Raw genomic sequence first — 24,006 nt, 5'->3', positions numbered from 1 at the left:
AACACATTTCTCAAAGAAAACAGAGGAGCGTCTCTAAACTGGAGAGAAAATGAAACCTATTCCGACTCAACAGTCACAAAATGTAATCAACAGGATTAGCTAGAAATTAAAACTTACTACGTGACTCTCGGCAGGATTATGGATCCTGCCTGACGTCTGACAGAATGAACGGAGCTGCAGTCACGGGGACGAGGTCGGACTGGTGTCTGCCGCACCAGAGTCCAGGGTTTGATCCGGTCTGCAGTTAAGTTCAGGAAAAGATGTTTTCAGTTTGTGAAACAGTCGAGACGTTTTAGTTGAGGCTCGGGGAAAAGCGGTACATGAACTCTCCACCTGTCACCATGGTGAGTGCCACAAAACAAAATTAACAATTTATTCTCAAATTCATGAATCCTATAAATTATATTTCATCACCACTTCACAAACCACCATGACATCCGTTTGCCTTTTAGTCAAACAGATCATGAAACAGCTCAGAACATGTGTAACATTTATGAATTTGGACGTTTAATCAGCAGCGCCATTCTGATGTGTCAAAAATTTGCCTAACACATTTAAATATTTATTGTCAATCACATTTCATTGCAGAAGTTTCAGATGCAAAGCTCTTCTACTTTCATGTATTATGCTTGAATAATTTTAGTTCCCCTGAACATTAGATGTAAAAGTTAAATACATTAGGTTGCATATGTCTGCATTCATTTATCAATTATTTAAGTTACATTTGTATTAAATGTAACACTTTACACTTTTTTTTTTAAACACGTAATTAAAAAGCTTTAAAAGTGACGTTTTAGGGGAATTTTGTTAATATTCAGGAACATGTACAATTATACAACTAAACTATAAAGAGCTTTATGAATTGGAGATTTTTGGACACCGAATTCTCAGGCAAGATCTCAGAATCAGCAGCTTCCCGTCCCAGTCAGAGGGATGAAGACACGCGTCCTTCCTTGTGGTGCAACTAATGCAAATAAACGGTGCAAGTAATTTTCCTCTTTTACGCCGTGGGCCAGAAAAACAAACCGAGAAGGAACATTCAACATGCAGGACTCAGCTCGACTTGAGCTTGTAGAATAAAAATGTATAAAACCCGTCATGAGAGCAGTCACACCTGGTTCTGGATCTGAAGAGTCTTCTGCACTAACATACCCAAAAACAGAAAGACGGCAGCATTTCATGAGCTTCAAAAAAAAAACAAAAAACAAGGCACTATAATTTTTATTTTTTTTTTATTCAGAGGCATTTGACAAGTGGAGCTGTGTGTGAAGGGGAGGTGAAGGGGCACAAGCATGGTTGCAGAGAGGGGGAGGAGGGAATATCATGCTGAAGTCAGATCACTTTTCCAAATAAACTCAGAGACCCAGTCCCTCAAATCTGTCTCATACCAAGAGGGTGTTCCACATTACACAGCCAAGAAATGCTAACAGAAGAAAACAGCTACCAAATCAGTGAGTGAGTGTAGCATCTGTGAAAGACAAACGGGAAAAGAGACAGGACTTGTATCTATTTTGAAGTCTTAAAAATCAGAAACGAAAGTACTGTATTTTCTCATTTAAACTATTGAATGCACAAAAAAAAAAAAACACGTGATTTGACCTTTTTTCACAAAAAACCCAAGCAAAAAGTTCAAATACATGTAAGCCACACCACCAAAAAATTAGAAAGCAGAAAGAAAAGAAAGAACCATCGTTTGAGGATTTCAATTAAGCCAAAAAGAGCATATATAAACACTGAAAGAAAATATTTTTTGATCACTTTTCGATTATTCTCTCAATTCTAAATAGTACATGATTTAGTTTTTCCATTCATATCGGGAGGGGGGAGCATGGGGAGGCATAAAGGAGGGGCGAGGGGGGCTAAACTAACAAATAGAAGAATGCCTCTACTTCATATACGTGTCTAAAGAGGTAGATCAAAACAAACTGCGGAGGAGGAAGAGGAGGAGGAGGAGGAAGAGGAGCAGAGAGGGGGTGGGGATGAGGAGGGTGGTTTGGCAGGAAGGAGGCAGGGAGTCGGGGGGTGTTTGGGGGGATAATTTTAAGTATCACTTGTGCCCCTCAGTTAAGCGCGGTGTCAGGATGGCGCGCCCATGAAGAAAGAAGTGTTCGGGGGGGACTGAGGTATCGGTGCGCGCTGGCGCTCAGTGGGGGCAGGGTGGGGCGCCTAGTGCCACAACAACCCCCCACCCCCTCAGCTGAGGTAGACGGCGTTCTACTGTGGAAGCATGGATACACTCAAGCACTTTAACCACAATCAACATATTTACATTCGGCATGAAGAGACAAAATGAAATTAAATCGTATATTTAAGCTTTTGGATTTCTTCCATCTTTTCAGTCAGGGGTCCTTCAGTATTCTGTGTGCCTGTTCGGCCTCGTTTTCCCTGCTTGAGCGACAAACTGAAACATCAAGTTGCATTTGTGGGTTACAGAGAATGTCTTGTTTTAAATCATCTTCCTATAGCGCAAAACAAAACGAAAGAAAATATATGCGTCTATCAGTGTGACTCCCCCTACCCTCACCATGCAGTGAACGACGTTGACATTAATGGCCTGGCTACAAGGGCCACTCCGAACTGACAAAGCTTGCTCTGTGAGAATAAACCTAGTTGGGCTTGGACCTTGCTGAGACACCGTCTTTAGAGAAGGTGGCAGGTGGTCTGGGAACAGAACAGACAAAAATCAGATGTTCTGCTGACTCCAGAGCAGCGAGCGAGGGGACCATGACAGGTCCACGCTGCCCTGCCCGGACCACAGCCCTCATCATAGGAAGGCAAAAAGGAAATCTTTTTTTTTTTTGACAAATTAAAGTACCATTACCAATAACAATGTCAATCCCAAAACTAAATGGCATTGCTGCAATTATGTACGGTTGGCATTATTTGCATGTCTTAGTTGTTTTGTACATTTTTTTTTTTCCTAGAACATGGTGGACCCTCAGGGGAAAAACTGAGGCGATTTTCTCGATACTCCTGTCAGCCGCCAGCTGAGGGGGCGCCAACTCTTGCTCCGGGGCTGCTATGTACAAATAGACTTTATGTACAGGGTCATCTTAAGTCACACATACACATGAACAATGCCGCCTAAAGCACCAGAGTTGAAGGCAAGGTCAGTTGGCAGCTGACCAAATTTTAAATTTTCTTAAAAAAATAAAAATGTTCAAAGACTATCAGCTTTATAAAGTATACAAAATACCACAAAAGCAAAATAAAAAAAGAAAGGAACATTTTTTCATATATATATGTATATATATATATATATAATCATTTTCTTTTCTCTTCTGAGGTACTAGATCCTGAGGTAGTTAAGTAAAATGCATATTAAATTGGTTTTCCTGGGCAGCAGCAGTTCGGCACCGTTTCGCTAAGTGTCAGTCATGGCGCTGCCCTCACCTCTAAATATATATATTCATCTATGTATATAGGTCTATCTATAAAATGCATCCAAATTTATAAAATGCCACTATCATTACAGGGGCAGGACGCCCAATATAATCCACCCTTTCAGGGGTCCTGTCCTGAAACAAGAATCTTTCCCCTAAACATGGCCCACCCAATCTGAGCCAACCCTCCCCCAAAATAAACCTCTATGTTGGTCCAACCTGGACCTTGATAGCAATGCCTTTTCCTTTCCACAGAAAACTCATGAGAAAGCTTCATCAACCAATTAAACACTAAGAAAAAAGAAAAACCAAAAAAAAAAAAAAAGAAAAAACTAAATCTGTAGTCAACCAACACATCTTGTCAGGTTTGAAGTACCACACCAAGGAGGTGATAGGAGGGGGATCCTTATTTCTTCTTTGTGTTTCTAGTGTAAAAAGAGGACAAAAAAAAAAAAATCTAACACACCCGTGGTGGGAGGAGGAGAGCGCTCGAGGGGTGTGTACATGTGAGGGCAGGTGACGTTCGTTGGGAGCCCTCAGAAGTACATTCTCATAGAGATGCAGGAAGGTGAGGTGGGTGGAGTTTTAGAGGTGCAGGGTCTCTTATCAGTCACACTTGAAAGTCCATCAAGTAAGACAAGGAGGGGTAGATGTTTGGTTGGGTTCTGATAACCTCTGACCCCTGAGATGAGCATTACGACCCCTTGTCTTCTTATTCTCCCCCCGGACTCTGCTGCATCTGTCCATCTGTCGAGTCTTCTGGCAGTTTCGGTCACCGTTCCTCCAGGTCTGCTGATCCTTCACTTCCTGCGAGGCTGTGGAGTTTGGGTTCCAGATGAGGGCTTAGGTTGCTGCTGCCTCCTCACCTGGGCCAGGATCTCCTGAATCTTCCTCTGGGCCAGCTGGAAGACGAGAGAGACGATCAGACCACAGCACAAAGTATTCGAGCCGCTCGCCCAGCGACTATCAACACGTCTGAAGTGATTGAAAAATGAAGTTTACAGAATTCCTTCATACCAACAGCGATCGATTTACAGTCACCAGCTTTGATTGTATATTCTGATCAGAAGAAATCTGATGAGATTGATTAAGTTAAAATATCAAGCAAAGCTAAACCTTTTTCTCTCCTGTATAAATTAACAGGTGAATAAAAGATGTCTGGCCAGGTGAATCTTTCAGATGTTCCTTAATTCCTAATTTTCCTGCACAAACTGTCACACTGCATTCAGTCTCTTAATTAATTATCCATTTATGCAGAAACAAACTTCTGGCGGACCGACTCTGAGCAGCTCTGGTGTCCAACACTGGATCATGTTTACAATCAGGCAAAACTTTCATTTCGTACGACTGCAGCTTAAAGACTGAAATCAATTAAACGTCCCTGCATCATCAACTCACCTCCATGCAGACGTTTTGTACCACAAGACATTTCTGGAGCTTCACAACAAAAAGAGTTGCAGCATTCTCCTGAACAGCTGAAGTAGATGGAGACTCACATTCTTTCAGGTGATTTTTTAAAGTTTTCAAAGTCCCTGTTTTCTGCCATTTTTTTGTGAAGCACCACAAATGTTCCATGGACTCTGGAAACTTCACCCGACTCTCCGTCGGTATATGCCTGTGTGCCTCCTAAGGCAAAACACTTCTCCATTGTCCTTGTAAAAACCCACCTGGCAAGCAAAGAAGTGTCCGCTGATCTTCACTATAACCTGGTCGTTCTCGTCGGGCGTCTGGTCCCTGGGCACCACCACTTCTGCACAGGTCAGGTTCTGCAGCTCGTTTACCTGCAGCCACAACGAAAGACACCAAAATGAAACTGGATAAGAGCCACAAGTTGACACCGTGCACTTCATCTGTTGGAACAACCTTAATGTCCGTGCTAAGCGTTACAACATGCTGGCCTGAGCTTGTGATTGATTAATCCTTGTTTACCGTTTTGCCTCCCTTCCCGATGACTCGTCCAGCAGCAAATGAAGGAACCTTGATGTGAGCCTCCAGCTTCACCTCTTCCTTGGGTCCAAAGAAATTCTCTTCCTTCAGCTTTCCAAAGAGACGACACTGAGCCTGCAGTCGGACAGGTTGGAGTACAGATTACTCATGCTGCATTTTGGAAACTACTGCGCAGCTCCATTCTTTTATATCTACCATCGTTGTGTTATGTGTTTTTACGGCTGTGAAGAGGTACAACACCTTAAACTGAGCCTCCGGAGGTCCACTGATGATCACTTTCCTTAGTTTGGGATCTGCTCCCTCGGCGGGGGCGATCTGAAGGAGAGCAGACAGGCAGCATTTTACAGCCTTTACTTATACTTTCAGTTCCCATCAGTCCGATGACAACTGGTGAGACACCTGGAATCAACGCGTTAGCATTGAGATTCAGAGCAGCTCCCGTCCGTCACTCACCTTGATCGAGGCTCCGGCAAAGTGTGACAGCTGTTTGATGTGTTGACCCTGTTTTCCAATGATGGCTCCCACTGCGAGCGCTGGGATGAACAGGTGAACCGTCTCCGACTCTGGGTGTCCCTGCTGGGTATAAACACGTCAGCACTGCTGTGATCAGGCAGACAGTAACTACAGACCACCGGTTCGAGTCCAGCCACCGACGCACAGATGCAGATAGAGGATCTAGCAAGAAGCAGTCTGGTTCTTGAAGCTACAGTCTAGCTCATGCCCTCCACACATCTGTCTCCTGTTTCATTCGTTATCGAAAGCCGCAATCTAAGTTCGCCACATGCATCAGTTTAGTCATTCTGCCGGAAAAACAGGTGGAAAGTAGTATCTCACTGCCCTTACACTCCCCTCCCCTCCCCCTTTCTAATGCCTTGATTCAAATGACACTGTAAACACATCTTGTTTTTCTCAGTTCACTTGGGAGGCAGTTACACCGTCAAAGACGAACAACAAGTAGGCAACACTGTTGATTTTGGATGGAGCCCAATATTCCAGTCAACGTGTCAGCTGAGGGCACACTAACAACTCGCTTTGGCATCTTCCAAATCCAGAGAAAGATTTCAACTGCGGAGAATGTTTAACATGCCGGAAACCTTCCTAAAAAACAGTAAATGCAGCAGAAATGGCGCTACAAAACATCTGGTGAAGCCGATCGAGTGTCCAGGCTACCGTTTCCCCTCCAGGACTCATGTCTCCCATCCGCCAGGTTAACAACTGCACACAATTACGTCCTGCCTACAAAAGGTCGAAGATGAAGGGGCAGCTGGAGATGAACTCGATGTAGCAGACCCTGAACGCCCGCCCTCCCCGAACCCCGCAGCGAGCAGCCACAAGCCGTGCAAAGCACTTTGGGATGGGTGACTTACAGCAAAGGGCTGGCTGCTCGCCGACAGCATAGAAGCCCAAAATGGCCCCTCACCCCCATAAGGACTGCACTAAAGGAAAAAAGAAACATGAAACGGAGTTGCTAAAGACCAAATGTCTGCTTTTGTTTAAACGATTGCAGTTCTCACCAGCCTGACCCAAGAGTCACAGAAATATGGAGAGTAAAATGAAACACAGCCTGTCCTGGGTTTGTAACGGCAGTGTGAGGAGCAGAGCCGCTGAACTCTGAGGACGAGTGTGTGACTTACTCCAAACGATGAGCATCCACCGTGGGCTCCGGGAGGCGGGACGCTGGACATGGAAGGACCCATGCCTGGTGCTCCACTGGGGAACAAACCCAAAGCGTTCAGATTCAAGCCTGGGATCAAGTTCGACTGGAGCTGCAGACAAATGGCAACAAATGTATTAACACAAAACCAGCGTTCTCCATTTATCAGTCAAAATAAAGCATTTCTAAAGTTTCCACAACAGGTTTAAATCACATTATAGATGCACACCAATACAATCTTGATGACTATTTTACTTAATCTCATTAAACCCATTTTTATTGTGCTACACACAACCACAACTCTGTTGAGCCCCAACAGATACAGGCTGATCACAGGTCTCTGCATGTACTAACATGATTCTTTTTTAGCATAATGCAGAAAATACTTGTGGTAATTTATAATTAATAAAATCGTTTGTGTTCAACTGGAATACAGACTGCCTCTATAATATCTTTGTCACCGGTGTCCCATAACCACAATCATATCAGCACATATTGATAGAGCCAACACTGGTAACTGCATCGCCCTCCAAAAAAAAAAAAAAAAAAAAAAAATCCGGTGTCAGACAACTGTATAGTGATTTTGTAGAAAGGTGTCAAACACAAGGAAAACAAAAAGTTGCCGTCTGTACGTGGACTTTTAATCCTGTTTAACATGACTGAGCCAATATAAAAAATATTGAGTTTCTGCAGTTACAATCTGAAGGACTTTCACTTAACACAAAATCCAGTCTGAAACCTTCAAAAACATGTCAATTCTAAAGTTTTCCCATTTTCTTAGTTAATCCAAACAGCATGCTACATAATGACGGGACACTCCTGAATACATACACGTGTGGTGTGAAAGTGCTCGTCATGTTATCAGACCAACATCTGTTACCTTCATCCAGCATATAAAAACATTTCAATAAGCCTCCTGAGTCTCAACACTTCCTATAAACTGAGCACATTGTAATAAACCCGGGATATTGGAAATATTTTTTCTACAAAATGTCAAAAAAAAAATGTAATTTCTCAGAGTCTAAAGCAACATCTTCAAATTGCTTCTTGAGTCCAACCAACAGCCCGAGACGTTCATACACCATCAGAAATCAGAGTCCTTGAAATCTGAATAGGCTAGAAAAATAAAAATCAGATATCCATTAAGAAAATATGTCGACAATGTATTCCTGCTGGAAAACAATTGTTTCATAAAGTCTTTAAGTTTATTTAAACTACTCAAAAGTAGTTTGAAAATTAAGTGAAACGCTAAAATATCAATTTGTGTTTTGTGAATATTTTGGTGCCTCAAAAAAGGGGACGTATCATTTGACACATGATTTGTTTGCACATATATCCAAACAGATGTTGAGTGTTGTATGACAACGTTCCCGGATATCAAAGTGCTGTTTCCAGATCAGCTGTGCACGTCAACACCATTATCCGATTCGCTTCCATCAAAACTGTTTCTTTCTGTTATCTGGTTCCTTGTTTTAATACAAATAGTCACAGTAATTTTCTACTGCAGCCGACCATCTATGGCGGCTCTGGATCAATGAAAACTTGTACTTTATTCTTACGTTCATAGCAGCCATGTCGCTCTCGTAGGATTCTCTGATTTTCTTCATCACCTCCTCTTCTGCTCTTGCACAGTTCTCGATGGGGCCCGTCACTGTGATGGTCCGCTCTGGGTTGTACAGGGTCAGGTCCTGGAGACTGGACCGAACAGAACAGACGCATGAGAACAATAGTTCTGACACCTAAAAGCAGCTACTTTAAATATGCATGCCATGTTATGCAGCACTTTCATAAATGGGGTGTAGAGATTATATGAAGTCAGGCTTACGATGAAATTGTGATCTTGGTTCCTGTATCCTGCTCGATCTTCTTCAGGTTGCGTCCTTCCTTCCCAATTAATCTTCCTACAAAGTTGTTGTGTGCAAGTATCTTCAGTGGGATCTCTTCAGTGCTGGACAAGACACATTTAATAACAGTTAGACGCTCTGCAACAGTAACTAAATGTTGAGATCAGAATCTCAATGTGTATTTTGATCACATGTTCTGAATCTTTAATGTGCTTCTTTCTTGTTGTACATGCAGCCTTTCACCAACAAACTTCAGCCAATGACAAACTGTCCATCACAACATGCACAATTTACCATCCATACTCATTCTGACAAGCAAAGGGCACAAACTCACAACTTTGTCTCGGCGGCTTCCTTCTGCATGATCTCCATGATGGTCGTACAGGCGCTCGAACAGCCTTCTGGGGTGGAGTGGATCGTGATGGGCTTCTCTGCTGCACCTGCATTTTCTTTCCTATGGATGTCGATCCTGTCGAGTAACAGCCGAGGCAAGGCCAGTTATTTGTAAAGCACCTTGTAATAACGGGGCTGTTCACAATGCTCATCATTAGACAAAAGGCATTCATACAAGTACTGAATGACAGAACAAACAAAAGGGCAGAGCAGAAAGATCCTGTTTGTCACTGTGCCGGTCTACTGAAGATAAAACACACGGACGGGTTTTTATTTTGAGACGTTACCGAAACTTTTAAAGACTTGAAACAAAGCACAAACTTTTAAAATTGCTCCTTAAAATAATTATGCGATGATAATTTGAGGCTGTTCACAGTCGGATTTAAGTTCCGAGTGATCCGATCACAAGACGACAGCTTCAGCCCGTCAAGTCACACCGGGCATTAAACCCATCTGACATGCGCTGTGACCTGCTGTGATCAGATCCCACTCCTCCATTCTACAGTCAAATAAACACGCTGGAACAAACAAATACATGTTTTACTTTTTACAGGAGTCTGGTGACGACAAAGCAGCAGCTTTAACAGGCCCCGTTTTACTCTTTGTGCAGTTTGACATGTTTATTGTAAATGTTACATCCCGAGAAATTTAGTGTTAATGGTGAACTTAGTTGAAACAGTATGTTTAATCAGACAGGCTGGTACAGTCAGTATGTGACAGACAGACACATCTTAACTGTGTTTCATGTTGATTTTATTGAAGATTTAAAAAAGGTATCAATGATCTTGAATTTTTCGCTGCCATTTCACTCCACATGCAAGAACTCTTCAAGTTGTTGGGAGATGCAGCCGTTACCAGTTCAGTGGTTAGTTGCAACAGACCGCCTTCATAAGTATCTGCTGCCGTCTTTAAGCAGCTTAAGAGCCCAAACACAATTAACATAACAGCGATTGGGTCTCAAAGCGCTTCCTCTATGCATCGTTAGAGTGTTCACACCTTAACAGCTGTCCACTTGTGATGGGATCACTCTGAACACATGTTGATAGCAGGTCTGAACAGCCTCCTTCTCATTTTCTATAAATCTGCATGAGTGGGAGCACTCAGACGCCGAACACAAGAGGACAGAGCACGGAGCCCTGAGGCACTCCACTCACATGTGTAACCACCGGTGAGAGATTCAATCTAGCTCTGTGTCAAAAGGTCGCATCCCGTTTTCCAGCCTGTCTAATATGTTGTGGATGACATTTTCCAATTGAGCATCAAGATCTAATAATACCACATCTAATAAACATTAATTTTCCACTGCAAGTGTTTAAACGCGTGTCATAAGATGTTAAAACAGCCGTCTCTGTGCTGCTGACTGGAATGAATCAAAACAAGAGTTTAGGGCCAAAAGAGCGTTAAAGCTCTTAGAAAAAAAAACAAAAAAAACAGCCTTTTCAGTTAATTTACAAAATGACACATTCATATAAAAGCTCACTAATGAGCAGTTTAAGCCACTTCATAAAAAAATATCTTCCATTTTCCACTGGCTGTGAAAACTGAAAAGTGTTGCAACTGTGCAGATGATCTGATGACACGCGGACATCTGAGGCGACGCTGCAAGAGGAGGATTTCAAATGTGGCACATTGTCCTCCATCGGCATACGGTCGGAATCAAAGTGTTGCGCTAATTAAACTGGTTTTAGATGGAAACCACCGTTACCTTACAGAGGAACAACCTCTGTCAGTGAAGCAGGATCTAAATTCATTGAATGAATTACTGTATAAAAACTCAAGGACTTCTGACTCAGGTGTGTCAGTCTGTCAACAGCAGCAAATGTGGCATCATTAATGTTTGTCTGTCGTGTCTGCAGCCCCGCGTTGCATTTCTCAGTTCTAAATCTCGTTATGAACCTTGAATTTTATTTCCGCTCCGTAAGCATTCAGTTTTTCCAACACTTTTGAATTTTTACCATTGTGGCATCCAACTATGGTGCTTTTGCTCATACCAGAGATTGACTCTGCCTCTGGAAGAAAGAGGAAACATCCTTCTGATGCCAGAAGTCAGCGACACAGAAAACGGACAGCCGATGTTCATGTTCAGTGTAACTCCTGACCTCTGTGTACGTACTTTGAGTGGGTCTGTTTGGTGATGTTGCGGATGGTGTTGCCCTCCTTGCCGATGATTGCCCCTACAAACTGTGTGGGAACCATTATGCGCAGCGGGATGATAATCGGGTCTTTGGGCCGGGCGCCCAGACCTGGAGAGCCGGCACGAGGGGGTCCACGGGCGCCAAAGCCTCTCCTGCCCCCCGCTGGAGGACCCTCTGCAGCAGCCATCTCATCGGGGATGTAGGACACTTTCAAGGCGTAGTTCTCCATCATGGATCCGTTCAGTTTCTCCATCGCCCTGTGGAGCAAGTGATGTCAGTGTCTAAAACTCTTGATCTCTGCTGATTGTGTGTGATTTAAAGGCACAGAGCAGACTGAGTGAGATGGATCAACTGCCAAACTAATTTCTGTTGAGGCAATCAACATAAAAATTCCTGTTTAAGCGTTTTCCCAGCTCCTCATCAATGGAAGGATCCAAGCACGAGGGGGCATTAAAACAGAAACAAGAGGTTTTGGTACCAACTGATGCAGTTTACACCTTAAATAATGGGAACATGGAACGAGGAGATGAGAGCTCCTGTCAAGCCCAACATCCTGACGGAGAGTGGCCGAGCATCACGTCCAAACTCACTCCAGCCTGGAGCCTGCAGTCACACCTCATACAGGTGTGACTGCTCACACTGGAGGATTTGTTTTAAGGGTGAATCGATCAATCAAGCCTGAAGACTTCTACAACCACTCGTGCAGAGAACAACATTGTAGTATGATACATGTACACCAGGGGGCACCAGATGGCTAATTTAACCCCCCCTCCCTTCATCTCTCACACACACACATATATATACACACACACACACACACACTCCCCCCCTCCTCCCCGCCATCATTGCATGTCAAATCAAACTAGACTGGTTTTTGGAAGGAGGAAACCAGGTGTGCTGTGAGAACACGACAGAGGAAGTTGGTCTAATTTCTAACTGAGAAAGCTGCGTAAAGTGAAAAACCTCAGCAGATCCACGTCGAAGCCATCAAGACAGATGAGGTGGAGGGTCAGCGCGTGAAAACACTGCGTGTGTGTGTGTATGTGTGTGTGTGTGTGTGTACTCACAGCCTGGCCTGGTCCTTGGCTGCATATCGAACGTTGACTACCGCTGTCTCTGTGTCAGTGTTTACTGTGAGGGAACACACACAGAGTCAATTCACGCACGTTCAGTGACACAATTTAGCACCGTGACACTTTTGCATGGTTCAACAATTACAGTTTCACTACTCTGGAAAATCTGCAATGATTTATTTTTAATTAAAAAAAAATAATGATTTCGAGGTTGTCGAAGAAAAAATAAAAATATAAAAAACACATTGTGGATGCAGTGTGAGATTTGTGTTGCAGCAAGATGGTGGAATTATATTTTTCTGACACAAAAGCTTGAACAAGTGCGTATTTACCTTGTTCACAGTTCTCTACTGAACCATACTGAGCAAGCATACCATCCAAAACCTAAAAAGAGAAAGAGAAAGAAGAGCTGTTGTTACTCAGAGACTTTGGAGGCTTTGACCAGAACCTGTTAGTGAGCAGAAGCTATCTATGGGAACCAGCCCAGCTCGCTGCAAGGACACACTCCATTAATTCTGAAACCCAGGGTTCAATGTTGAGTTACGTGGATAAATTTGCTGCCTTCTTGTAAAAGCCTGTCCACCTCAAATTATGACTCTTCCCTCAGGGCACTCACACAGAGCTCCAGGTACACAGCGGGTTTTTATAACATTTAAAAAAAAGTCTTTTTGAAATAGCTGTGTAAGAAAAAAATAAATGTTAGATTTTCAATCAACTATTAGCTGTTCATCCAACAATCCACCTGGATTTTAAACACATAATTTCAGGAAACATATTTTGATCTATGGATGCTTTTGCTTGTTTTTTTAAAAATGTTGGTAAAATGATCTAATACATTTAAAAAAAAAAAAAAAATTACTAAGCACAGTGGAATCACACACATGAAGAGGGAAATGTCAAAAATCAGAAAATGCATTCAGAGGAAAGCCACACTATGCTGGCCACCTGCCCAAACGTGGAGACTACAGGATTTTAATTCATAGATGTGATCAACTGTGGGCGAGAGGGGGAGCGAGGGTTCTAAGCTAAGCTAAGACATCCGACCATGCTCAGTCCAAACGCAGAGGCCACACCCCCAAGAGCTCAACCCCACTTTCTAGCCAACAAGCGTGCGTCCCTGCCCCCCCACTCCACCAACCCACCAACCGAGCAGCCTCCCGCCTCCCTGCCATCTCCACTCCCCATCATAGGCTGCTCCAGCTCTGATATGAGTTCCCTGAAGCCAACAGTGGCTCGCTGCTGGCTGGCTGCGCAGCCTGTCCATCCACCGAGTCTGACCAATGGGAATCCAGGCCATTCAGGAAAGGGTGGGGTACATTCCAGCAGGAAGCAGTGGCTGGGGGAGGGGTGCGAGTTCATGCTACACATTCTGTGAATCGGTGCACATGGAAGGGAAGGGAAAGGGAAGCAGTCCCGGCCCACCCACCACAGCTTGTGAACACGCCACTACTCTTACGATTCTCTCGCTGTAGGGCTACACACACTGTGACCCATTGTCTTATCTACCTGATAAGATACATACAAGGCCTTTGCATCAAAAGATTCCTTTCTATTCAGTTCAACCATTCTTCTCACCCCTCCCCCCTCCGAGTGGGAGAAACCTCCATGTCACCTTTTGAGAAAGCAAACCGCTCGCTTGCGACATACAAGGAACATGGGTGGATCTCGAGCTGCGTTTGAGGGACATGCATAGGCAACAGCGAGCCCACCATTACAAAACGCTGAGCCTGTCCGTAGCCATTTGATCACAGTGAGTGGATCAGGCTGAAATCTAAAGCCGTGTATTAAACCTTACAATCTCACAAATTTTGAATACTGAACTACTGAGCAATTCAATGAGACAATTCTCATCAGGCTTACATTGCCTCTTGAACCAGAAAATTAAACTGAACAACACTACAAGCGCTCGCTATCACAGCTAAACCTCTGCAGAGGGAAGAAGAAGAAGAAGAAAAAAAAAAAGGTCACGTAAAGCTGTTTTACTGAGATTCCACACTGAAGTCAGCAGTGAGAGTTTGACACAAATCATTTCTGAAAAAAAAAAAAAAAGCTTCAGTGAAATTTGGCCGACAACTTTAAAATGTTGACATTGAAGCACAAATAATTTACACGCACCCTCCAGAGTGGAGTGTGTAACAAACGTTGGAAAGGTTTTAAATCAAATGCACAAAAAGACATGACACACACACACACACACACACACACACGACTGTTGCTCACTTTTTTTCCCCCCTTCTCTAATCAGGCGGTGGCCTTGAAACCTGACCACGTCACAGCTCACCAATTCTACTGATATTATTCATTTTTACATGACATGTTCTTGCACTTTAACCCTTTATGGACATAATGGATTTCATGAGATAAAAAAAATAATTAATAATTACAAATTTAAAGACCGTGAGCGTCAGTTTCACAGCTTCAACTTTAAGTCCACTGTCGGTCCGTTAACACTCAGAGTTTCACGTCACGCAGCAGCGGACAGTTTTTACAAGATCAACTCAAAGATGCTTTTCTAAAATATTTTAAAACAGAATATTTGTGGATGTATTTTTGCCTGAAATGCCAAAGATGTTCACAAAAAAGATCAAGGCCAATTTTCATGCAGTTTAAAAGTCACCCTTGTTGAAATATTGGTTTATGTGACTCCTTTTTGGAGAGGATTAACAGCAAGTCAAGAATTTTGATTTCAGATTTTCTTCTTGATGTTGGATCTTTTCTCTGAGTGGTTTGTATTCAAGTGTGGCTGCAAACACAACATGGCAAATTAAATAAATCTGAAATAAGGGCTTCCATGTCTGTCACACTCAAATGTATTAAGTGTGTGTAACATATATTAGCATTAAGAATCAAGTGTAAAGGAATTTGAGGTGTAGTTTGTCATTGTGTTACAAATTACTCAAACAATATGCAATTCTATTCTTCAGTTCTCAAACTACATACTCAAGATCCAGATGGTTAAATCTCTCACACACTCAAACCTTAAACTCAAGAAGCTTCGAACACAGTGTTTGTGAGTGCAGGGACACGTGTTGTGTTGGATCACATGATTTCATACAGGTGCAGATTTTATTTTCTGCACAGTCTCAACAACGAACTGCTGACACACATTTTATTCAAATCAATTCTTTTTCCAGACTCGACAAAACAAAGTCTTGAATAACTAAAATTGACATTCCAAATAAATAAATTATAAAATAGACCAAATAATTGATATCCCATGACCCACGTATGGAGAGCCGGGGGGCCACGTCACATGCTGCATCAATGTTTCACAGCACTTCCGACAATACACTCCGTTTATCGTCATTATCAGTATTATATTTCCTTTTTTTTTTTGCAAGGACACACCATTTGAAAAGGCCTTCGCTTTCAAGCTAGCACATGTGATCAGTGCTGAAAGACAGCATGACAGAACAGTTTAGGAACGTTTCCCATTGAAACACAGCGGATCCTGTGTGGCCCGACAATCACATTCAAATCAACAGAAAGCTTTTTCAAAGTGCTCTAAAAACATGCCTGTTAGGTAGCCAACATCTGAACCCATATCATGTTGAGAAAGATCATGTGACGGCTTAAAGTTTCCCATGTGAGTGACCCTAAAGGATCCTACTTTTGTGAAAGACTGGATCTTTTTGAAGTCCCCCAATGTCTCTGCCTAGTTAACCGTGACCAACTATCCACTGTGCAGCTACATTGACCAAATTCAACCTCGCAATCTTCGTTATCAAACTTCCAGTGGTATTTTCAATCATTTCTGCTCTACCAATCACAGTTTGGTCCAACGCTTGGTGCATTACACCGGCCTGAGCTGCAGCCTTGTTCAAACGAATCATCAAGCGCCTGCTCAATTGAAACCCAAACGGGGGGCAAGGTGACTCCAGAGGCCACTAAATGGGAGCCCAGTTGGGCTGCCCGATGGTGCCCCGCCCTGGAAGCAGTTAGCAGCCTGTTAGCACTCACCTCCCACTGCATGTGAGGCGGGATGTTCCTGATCTGCAGCTTACAGTTCCTGGAGAGAGAACAAGGGAGGAAGAAGGGTGGGGGATGGATAAAGGGAGGAGGGAGAGAGGAAATTGATGAAGGTAGATGGGGGAGAAGAGGGGAGGAAGACAGTTAGTCGCTGACAATACAGTGCAGGTACAATGATAAAAACATAATAATGAAAGGAGGGATTTTATTAGAAAACAAAGCAGCTCTTTATTCCCTTCGCCATCTAGCGAGACAGACCAGGGTGGAGAAGCTGTGGATATGACTCCTGCTTTAAATCCCTTCCCAACACAGCAGGTGCACTGAGGCACCCTGGGTAAAAAACGTGGGAGGAAGTGATGGAGAAAAAAAAAGCAGGCAAAGGGGTGATTAGGAAATCACCACTGGGTGGCCTAAATTGAGTCGAGGGTGCTCAAAATCAAAATTACGCTACAACACAAACACACCACGCCCTTCGTCTCAAATCACCAAACGTCACACAGAGAAAAAGAAACATGACGAGCGAAGCGTCCAGGAGAAGAAAAGGTATACACTCTACACTCTCACATGTGCCCTGTTGCACTGCATCGTCACAGGTCGACCACTGCAGGACTCAAACACACTTTTTTCAACCAAATGACATGCTCATCCAGGAGCATCCAGCTGTCCTAACAAAAAAAATAAATTAAAAAAAAAAAAAAAAAAAAAGTGGGGAGGGGGTGGTGCAGGTGCCAAACAGAAACCAAACGGAATCTCCACTCGCCACGTCGCACTAAACAGGAAGAATCAAAATTGCATGCTTGTTCGTAGAGAGTGTGCACAACACAAGCGAGTGGAGATGAGCAGCTACAATGGTGCTGCTGTGCTCCGTCACTAGAAACAACCAGGGCAGACATCCCCAATTCATCCTCTTAGCATGAAGGTTTGTCTACAGCAGCATGAGCATAGTGGCCATGTGTTGAGGTCCCTTAGACAATGGAACTTGTGGATCAATGAGTCAACAGAGTTTCACAAGTAGTCCGCCTGTGCATGTGGATGTTGTATAAAAATGTGCGAAGAGTGGAGGCCACTCCAAAGTCCCCTGCCCGCCTGACACGCACAAACCTACAGGAACAAAATGTACATATGGCTCGAGAGCTGGAGCACGAACACAGGCACGCACACACAAACCCTGACCCCGACCCACTTCCACACCAGCCTCACGCTCGCTACACATACTTGACACATATGCAGCCAATTTAACTTAGTTTCTAGACATTTTCTTTCTTCTGTATGAAACTTAGAGTTGCACTACACACACACACACACACACCTCCTGTTCTTTTCCACAAGCTTCACTGAGCTGTTAAATGACGTCTAAAATGAAGCTCATCTATTAGCTCTACTGCTAATGGCTGTTTTGTAATCTGCTGTGTAGGAGATAGCACCTTACAACATGAAGCATTTTATAAACTGACTTTACACCATGGACTCAAATTTACAATAAAAAAATAAATTAAAAAAAAAAAAAAAAAAAGCACACACCAAAAAGGAACATTTAAAAGAAAAAAGAAAAAAAAATGCACACAAGATCTACAGTCAAATTTAAAAAACAAACAGTGCACATGTGCAACCAGGGCCGCAGTAGTTTAAATTCCTCGGCTTAGCCACTACGACCATAATCAAGCTAACAGCAGTTCAACAACATATTCAATTGGAGACATTAGGGAAATACTTAATTCTAAATGGGCAAATTGTAAAGAAAATTCCCAAATAACTTTCAGGAGGAATTCCAGCCCTTTCCGGCCCACTGTGCCATTCCTGGCTGGTCCGGCCCCTCTCCCCACACATTCTGTATGCTCTGCATTGCGGTGGGAACGCCAAGCGAAATGTGCAAATGCACCGAGCACTTCCAGTCGGATTAACCTATAGCTCCGCACACACACACACAGACAGAAGAAGAAGTCAGCCAGGGTATGGGGTGGGGGTGGTATACATTCCCCAGTCCAAGCCTTTGATTTGGGGAGGGGGGGGGAGGTGTGTGAATGGGGTGTGGTGGTGTTGGGGGGGGGGAGACTAGCTAGCCCTGTTTCAGGCAAGGGTAACAAGGGCCCTCTCTGCCCTGTGGGGGTGGGGCCCTGTTGCCATGGACACGGACAAGTCCACTGACAGGAACATGTAGAGCGGGGGTTAAAAGTGGGAGGGGGAGGGAAGGAGGGGAGGGCCAGGAGTGACTAGGGTTGGCTCGTCATGTGATGGCCAGGGGGAGGCCGGGCTCCTTCTTCACTTTAAAAATATATACATCTTTAATTTTTTTTTTTTTTTTTTTAAATGGCCCAACGCTCTACACGTTCTCTGGCCGCTCAGCTGAGACCTACAGCCTGCACCATGACACTGCACCACACCTGCATTAACCCCAGCTCTGCAGATGTCCATTCTTGCGGCAGCACGCTTTATCGACACCATCAGAGACGGCGAGGGACACACGAGATCTGTGCTCAACGCCCATCCACACCCACCCACTGTTCAGTATGCAGAGGTTCTGAATGACTGAATTCCACGCAGTCTGGTTTCCGCTGCCCTCTCACAGGCCTTATATGCAAACGGGGCACCCAAAAAGCTACGTTCAACACTTGCGTTTGGAATTCCCTCAGAGAATTCCAATGAGTTGAATATCAACAGTTAGGAATTACTCAACTTCTGCAAAGACTGTTACGCATTTGTGTCTTCATGCCCACCTCACAGAAAATACGTTTAATGCATGTTACAAAAAAAAGAATTAAAGAGAGAAAACAAAAAAATACAATGAGATACTGATTTGAGTCTATGAGGGAGGTTTAAGGAACCTCTGCCTGCAGCCTGGGTAAAACAAGGGGCCACATTCATAATTCTCTGGCACCCCAAGTCTCCGTCCCAAAGCCCCATTTTCGCAGGTGGGGCCCCACAGTGACCCCATGACCCAGAATTCTTGTAATAAGAACCAGGAGCCATTTCTACAAAAACAGCACCGATATTATCGTTGCCATTGTCTCTGTTTACGGCCGTACCTTTGATGCTAGCTTTAATTTCTTTTTTCCCCCCCCTTTAAAAAAAAAAAAGAAGAAGAAAAAAAAAAAGGCGAGGGGGCTGAAACTTGACACCATTTCCTGAGAACTGCTACGCTATACATGTTGTAAATAAGTCCAAGATGTGTACATGCTTGATGTATGTTTCCCCTGTCGCCCCACACACACAAACACAGTGCGCGCACACACACGGGGCCTCCCCTCCTATAGCCATGTCATTTTCTCCCCTTCTGCACATGTGACCAGGCGGGTATGTGCATGTGGGGAAGCTACATTTATTTTGTTTAATTCATCCACAAGCTGACCAGGAAGTGAAGTAAGAGCTTACACAATAATAAAAAAAAACACTCCTGCATCACTAATTAATAAAAAAGGGTCCAACTACATTTTTGTAAAGAAATTCTTAAAACAATTAACAGTTAGCAAACATTATGTAAGAATCTGAATCTACACTTTTGTAATAATCTGGGTCAAAACTGAAAATATAATTTTGTCATTTTAAAATCAGGTCAATTGTGTAAAATTAAACTGTTTTGATTTAAATGTAAATACACCTGTAAGATTGTGATTAATGCTGGATTTTCCTATTGTGCAATTTAAATGCCTTCTCAGAATTAAACATTTTTAAAAAAAAAAAAGGATAAAACACACAGTACATTGTCAGGAGCGTGTGGGTGTCATCTTTAAATGCCAGATTAAAAAGACAAAAAAAAAAAGCCAAGCACATAACGTTTGCAGAGGTCAGACAGTGAATGTAAATGACCACAAGCTGGCTGAGAGCTTTAATAACTATGAAAAGACTGCAGTGTTTCACATGTTTCCAATTAGCTGGATTTAGCTTGTGTTGCGTTGTTTAAATGCACACTGTATATTTTCATGAGTCACTATTGAACGCAGCAGATGTTGTGCTAATGCGCTGGAGATAATTCTGGTGGGCTTCTGACCACGATGGCCAATCCAGAAGAATGTACATTAAAGTATTTGATTACGTGACGCATTCTGGCCGGCGTGAAGCGCCACGCTCCATAGTGTGTCACCCAACGCAGCTCTGTCGTCAGGAGCCCCAAACTGTAGCAGCCCCACCTTGATGCCTGTCTGCTGCGGCACTTCCCCTTCCTGACGGGTTCAAAGGTTAAGCCATGGTGATTGGCCGAGCCCCCGGTTGATATTTGCAGGTTGGAATGCAAAGAGGGGCCCCTGTGTGCAAGTGTGTGTTGTGTGGCTGTACTCGGAATACTGTTCCCATTGACGGCTACCATGTTCCATGTTGTAAAGGGAGGGCACGTTTATTCTTTTCTTTTTTTAAAAAAAAAAAAAAAAAGAAAAGAAAAAAAGAAGTGTGGCTGAAACTCGAGTCTGTTTGCTGCCACAGCCAACACAGCAGGCTGCACTGTAAAAGACAGGGCAACGTCACCACTCCTTCATGATGAGGGATTTATTTTATTTTATTATTTTTATTTTTTGGGGGGGAGGAAGCTTCTCGTGATTTGACGTGAAATCCCCTCGTAGCTCACCTGGTTTATTTATCCAAGCTACTATTTCTATGACCAGCCCAGCAGCTGGCGGGAGTGCCTGCGTGACCTTCAGGTGGAAAATACATTTCACGTCAAGGCATCAGAAATTCCCTGTTAGAGCCACATTCACATTTTAAACACTTTCTAATCAATTTACACCACGTGTGAGTTACAGAGCTGCACGTTTCAGCTCGACTCTCTGGATTCTAATTACGCAGCGTAAAAACAGCAGATTATTCAAACTTTACAGAAAACACACGCATTTTACGTCTAATGCCCCAGAAATCCTTACAGCGAATTCCTGGCGGGAACAATTTCACATTTAATTCAAGAAAACGTTTAATTGTGGCCGAATTGCGTCACCAGCTAAAATTACGCACACAATGGCAAAAAGCAGCAGTATTTTACGTTCTCCGCACACATTACGCACAGCACGCAGAAAATATGTATGCTACACTTTGTAAAAATCACCCACTGACACACGACACGGGGGTCTAACTCCGAAACTAAGGTTTTCCGTGACTTGGGCCCCAAACCTCCCATTCCACTCGCGTTTGGGAGTCCATCTCATGCAACAGCAGCACAATGTGCAGAGGAGGGCGGAAGCGCAGGGCAGGCAGGGAGAATGACGGGCAGATCCTTCTCAAATGGACGACTCCACAAGGCCTGCACGCCTCAAACCCAGCCTGCACTCACTCTTGCAACACATTTCAGCCAGCACAAACCGGGCTTTAAATAATCGGCCCCGAGGTTGGGGCTCGAATAATATCAAGTGGTGTGCGTACACAAGAAAACAGCAGCGAGAAAATGCAGACATGTTGCTGCTTAGACCCAAAATGCACGACGGTTTTAGGAGCACCCCACAGTCATGGCGAGAGGAGGAGGACTCCATACGCCCCTTTCATCTGACCCCAGAGCAGCCAGGAGAAAAGACCCAGCGTTCAGCAAATATCACAATGCCCACAACACTGAATTAACACCGCTCTCCAGCAGCACGCAGGCACATGAACGGCGAATATGAGGTGGTGAAAAAAATAAATAAATGTGCTTCTGCTGGAAAATGGCTCGAAAACACAGATAGGAGCTCCACGAGTCCACCCAGCACCACAGAATTAAAGTCGACCTACCTTTGACGTTTAGGGACCGAGTGCTCCACTTCGAGAAGTTTCCCATGAAGTTCAACTTTACCTAAAATAAAAAATATAAAATAAAATGCAACAATTAATTTAATTAAACCTTTGACCCCCTAAAAACACCCCCTCCCTCCCCTGCTGCTGCTGCTCTTCCTGTATTTCTGGCCAGTGTTTAATAATCATTTTCGTGAAGGATGTGGGGACAGAAACGTGGACATGGCTCCTTCCTGGGTGTTTTCAGCTCGGTGTCATGTGAGCAACACAAATTGCTGAAAAGTGTGCAGCCACCAACAGCACGAGTGACCAAAATGAGCCTAGACGTGAGCACACGTCGTGGAATTACACGAGTTTTGAGCTAAAATGACACGAATCGTGCGTGTGCAGGCCCAAGTGGAAATTAACAACAAACCAGGAGACGAAGGCGGTGGTACGGAGCAGCTCATGGTCGTGTGGCTCTGTTAGTTGGCCTACATTTGACCAACACAATTAAACCACCTGGTGTGTCAGCATGGGCGAAAATGGCTTCACAATGTAGCGAGCTGTGGCCACTGGAGAGGCCCGGAGCGTGAGACCCGGGTACGAGTGTGACTTCAAACTGAAACTGGTAAAAGCAAGTCCAACACTTTGGCACGATGAGGGGCAGAGGCCGAGGTGGGCTGTGTGACAGAGCCCACAATGAGGTTCCGTCCACGGCGTCCACAGCCCCGCTGCCCTGGCCGGAACAGAACCTGCGTTAGGGGCGCGATGGCAGTTTCATCCCTCGTGATTGTGTTTACTCGACCATTTTATCAAGCTACACTCAGGGAAATTACAAGATTTCACTCGAACCCAGGGCAGCGATTTGTCTGAGCCCACGGTGTCAAAAGGCCAAGTAAAGGTTGTGTGAGAGAGAAAGAAAGCTGGATACACCCCCACCCTACAGGCGAAGCCCGAGCGAGCTCCACACAATTGCAGCAGTTCGTGCGTCTTTTCAAATTACACTTTTTTTTTAAAATGCCACAAAATGTCTCACCTGAAAGAACATCGATGGCCTTCATCGCAGCTTTCTCGTCCAGGCAATCCACAAACGCATAGCCAGTTTTGAGAAGAAATGGACCACTGTGCGGAATCTTCCACTGCTCAAAGATAGTTTCGAAGTCCTCCTCGCTCGCCTCAGCGCTCACGTTGCCGATGTATAGCTTATTCATGTTCTGCGCCGAAAAGGGACAATCTTTACGCTGAGGGAGAGACAGTTATTTGCTCTCACGGATGTGCAGTGTTTGGAGTAGCCTAAATCGCCTTTACTACTACGGAGTGGCTGTGGCGTGCTTCCCGGTCGTTCAAGCCACAGATAGATTTAAACTGGCAGCCTCACAGTGCGTTCGCTCTCCCTCGCCCCTCTGTCTCTATCGCGCAATAAATAAATGCTCAATTATTAATCTCGTGTCTCCAAACGATGGCGGGCTGGGTGAAAAGGAGGAGAAACTACTTTGTGTCTTCCTCCAAACCCCTTGGCAAAGAGACAGAGAATGTCACACACGGTAAGGCTGGCGCCCGCCTCTAAGTCTAGAGCCTAGAATAAGAAGAAGAAGAAGGGGGAGAAAAAAAAATCCTCTGCTATTCCGGCTTTTTGAATGAGCCACGTGTTCAAACTACAAATCAGCCCACACGTGAGGAATCCCAATTGCTCAATTAAGTGTTTGGGATTGGGGAAAATTGCACGGGAATCTGGGGTGGGGACAGCAGAGGGGAGTGGAGAAAAAAGGAGGGGAAGAGTGGATTGGCGTTGGGAAAAAACCTGGCGAGCTATGTGCGTAAAGGGATTCCGTGAGAACCCAGTGTATCTTTACTAGAATCACATTCGTGTGCCTTTCTCTGCAAAGCCTTGATTCTCATTGGCCGGTTGCGGAATAGTAAAACGGCAGTGCGCTCACGCACGCC

General features: G+C 44.1%; 1 protein-coding gene across 3 annotated transcripts; it reads right to left on the bottom strand.

The window, feature by feature from the left end:
- Window positions 1-1,205: 1,205 nt before the first annotated feature.
- igf2bp3 (insulin-like growth factor 2 mRNA binding protein 3) lies at window positions 1,206-24,006 on the bottom strand. Of its 3 annotated transcripts, none has more exons than XM_037091906.1 (15): window positions 23,099-24,006; window positions 22,081-22,141; window positions 16,390-16,438; window positions 12,762-12,813; window positions 12,424-12,487; window positions 11,335-11,613; window positions 9,163-9,297; window positions 8,810-8,932; window positions 8,544-8,679; window positions 6,965-7,096; window positions 5,784-5,906; window positions 5,571-5,645; window positions 5,313-5,444; window positions 5,051-5,164; window positions 1,206-4,285 (listed from the first exon to the last, which is right to left on the bottom strand). In XM_037091906.1, exons 1-15 carry the CDS (start codon window positions 23,271-23,273, stop codon window positions 4,184-4,186), a joined length of 1,752 nt encoding a protein of 583 aa, XP_036947801.1. In that variant the 5' UTR covers window positions 23,274-24,006; the 3' UTR covers window positions 1,206-4,183. The 3 variants fall into 3 exon arrangements, with proteins under 3 accessions (XP_036947801.1, XP_036947802.1, XP_036947803.1); XM_037091907.1 differs by having other exon boundaries at window positions 5,784-5,903; XM_037091908.1 differs by lacking the exon at window positions 23,099-24,006 and adding an exon at window positions 22,496-22,566.

Source organism: Acanthopagrus latus, chromosome 3 (genome assembly GCF_904848185.1).
Source record: "Acanthopagrus latus isolate v.2019 chromosome 3, fAcaLat1.1, whole genome shotgun sequence".
Classification (NCBI taxonomy): domain Eukaryota; kingdom Metazoa; phylum Chordata; class Actinopteri; order Spariformes; family Sparidae; genus Acanthopagrus; species Acanthopagrus latus.
Note: the sequence above shows the minus strand (reverse complement) of the source record. Positions and strands in the feature narration are given on the sequence as shown.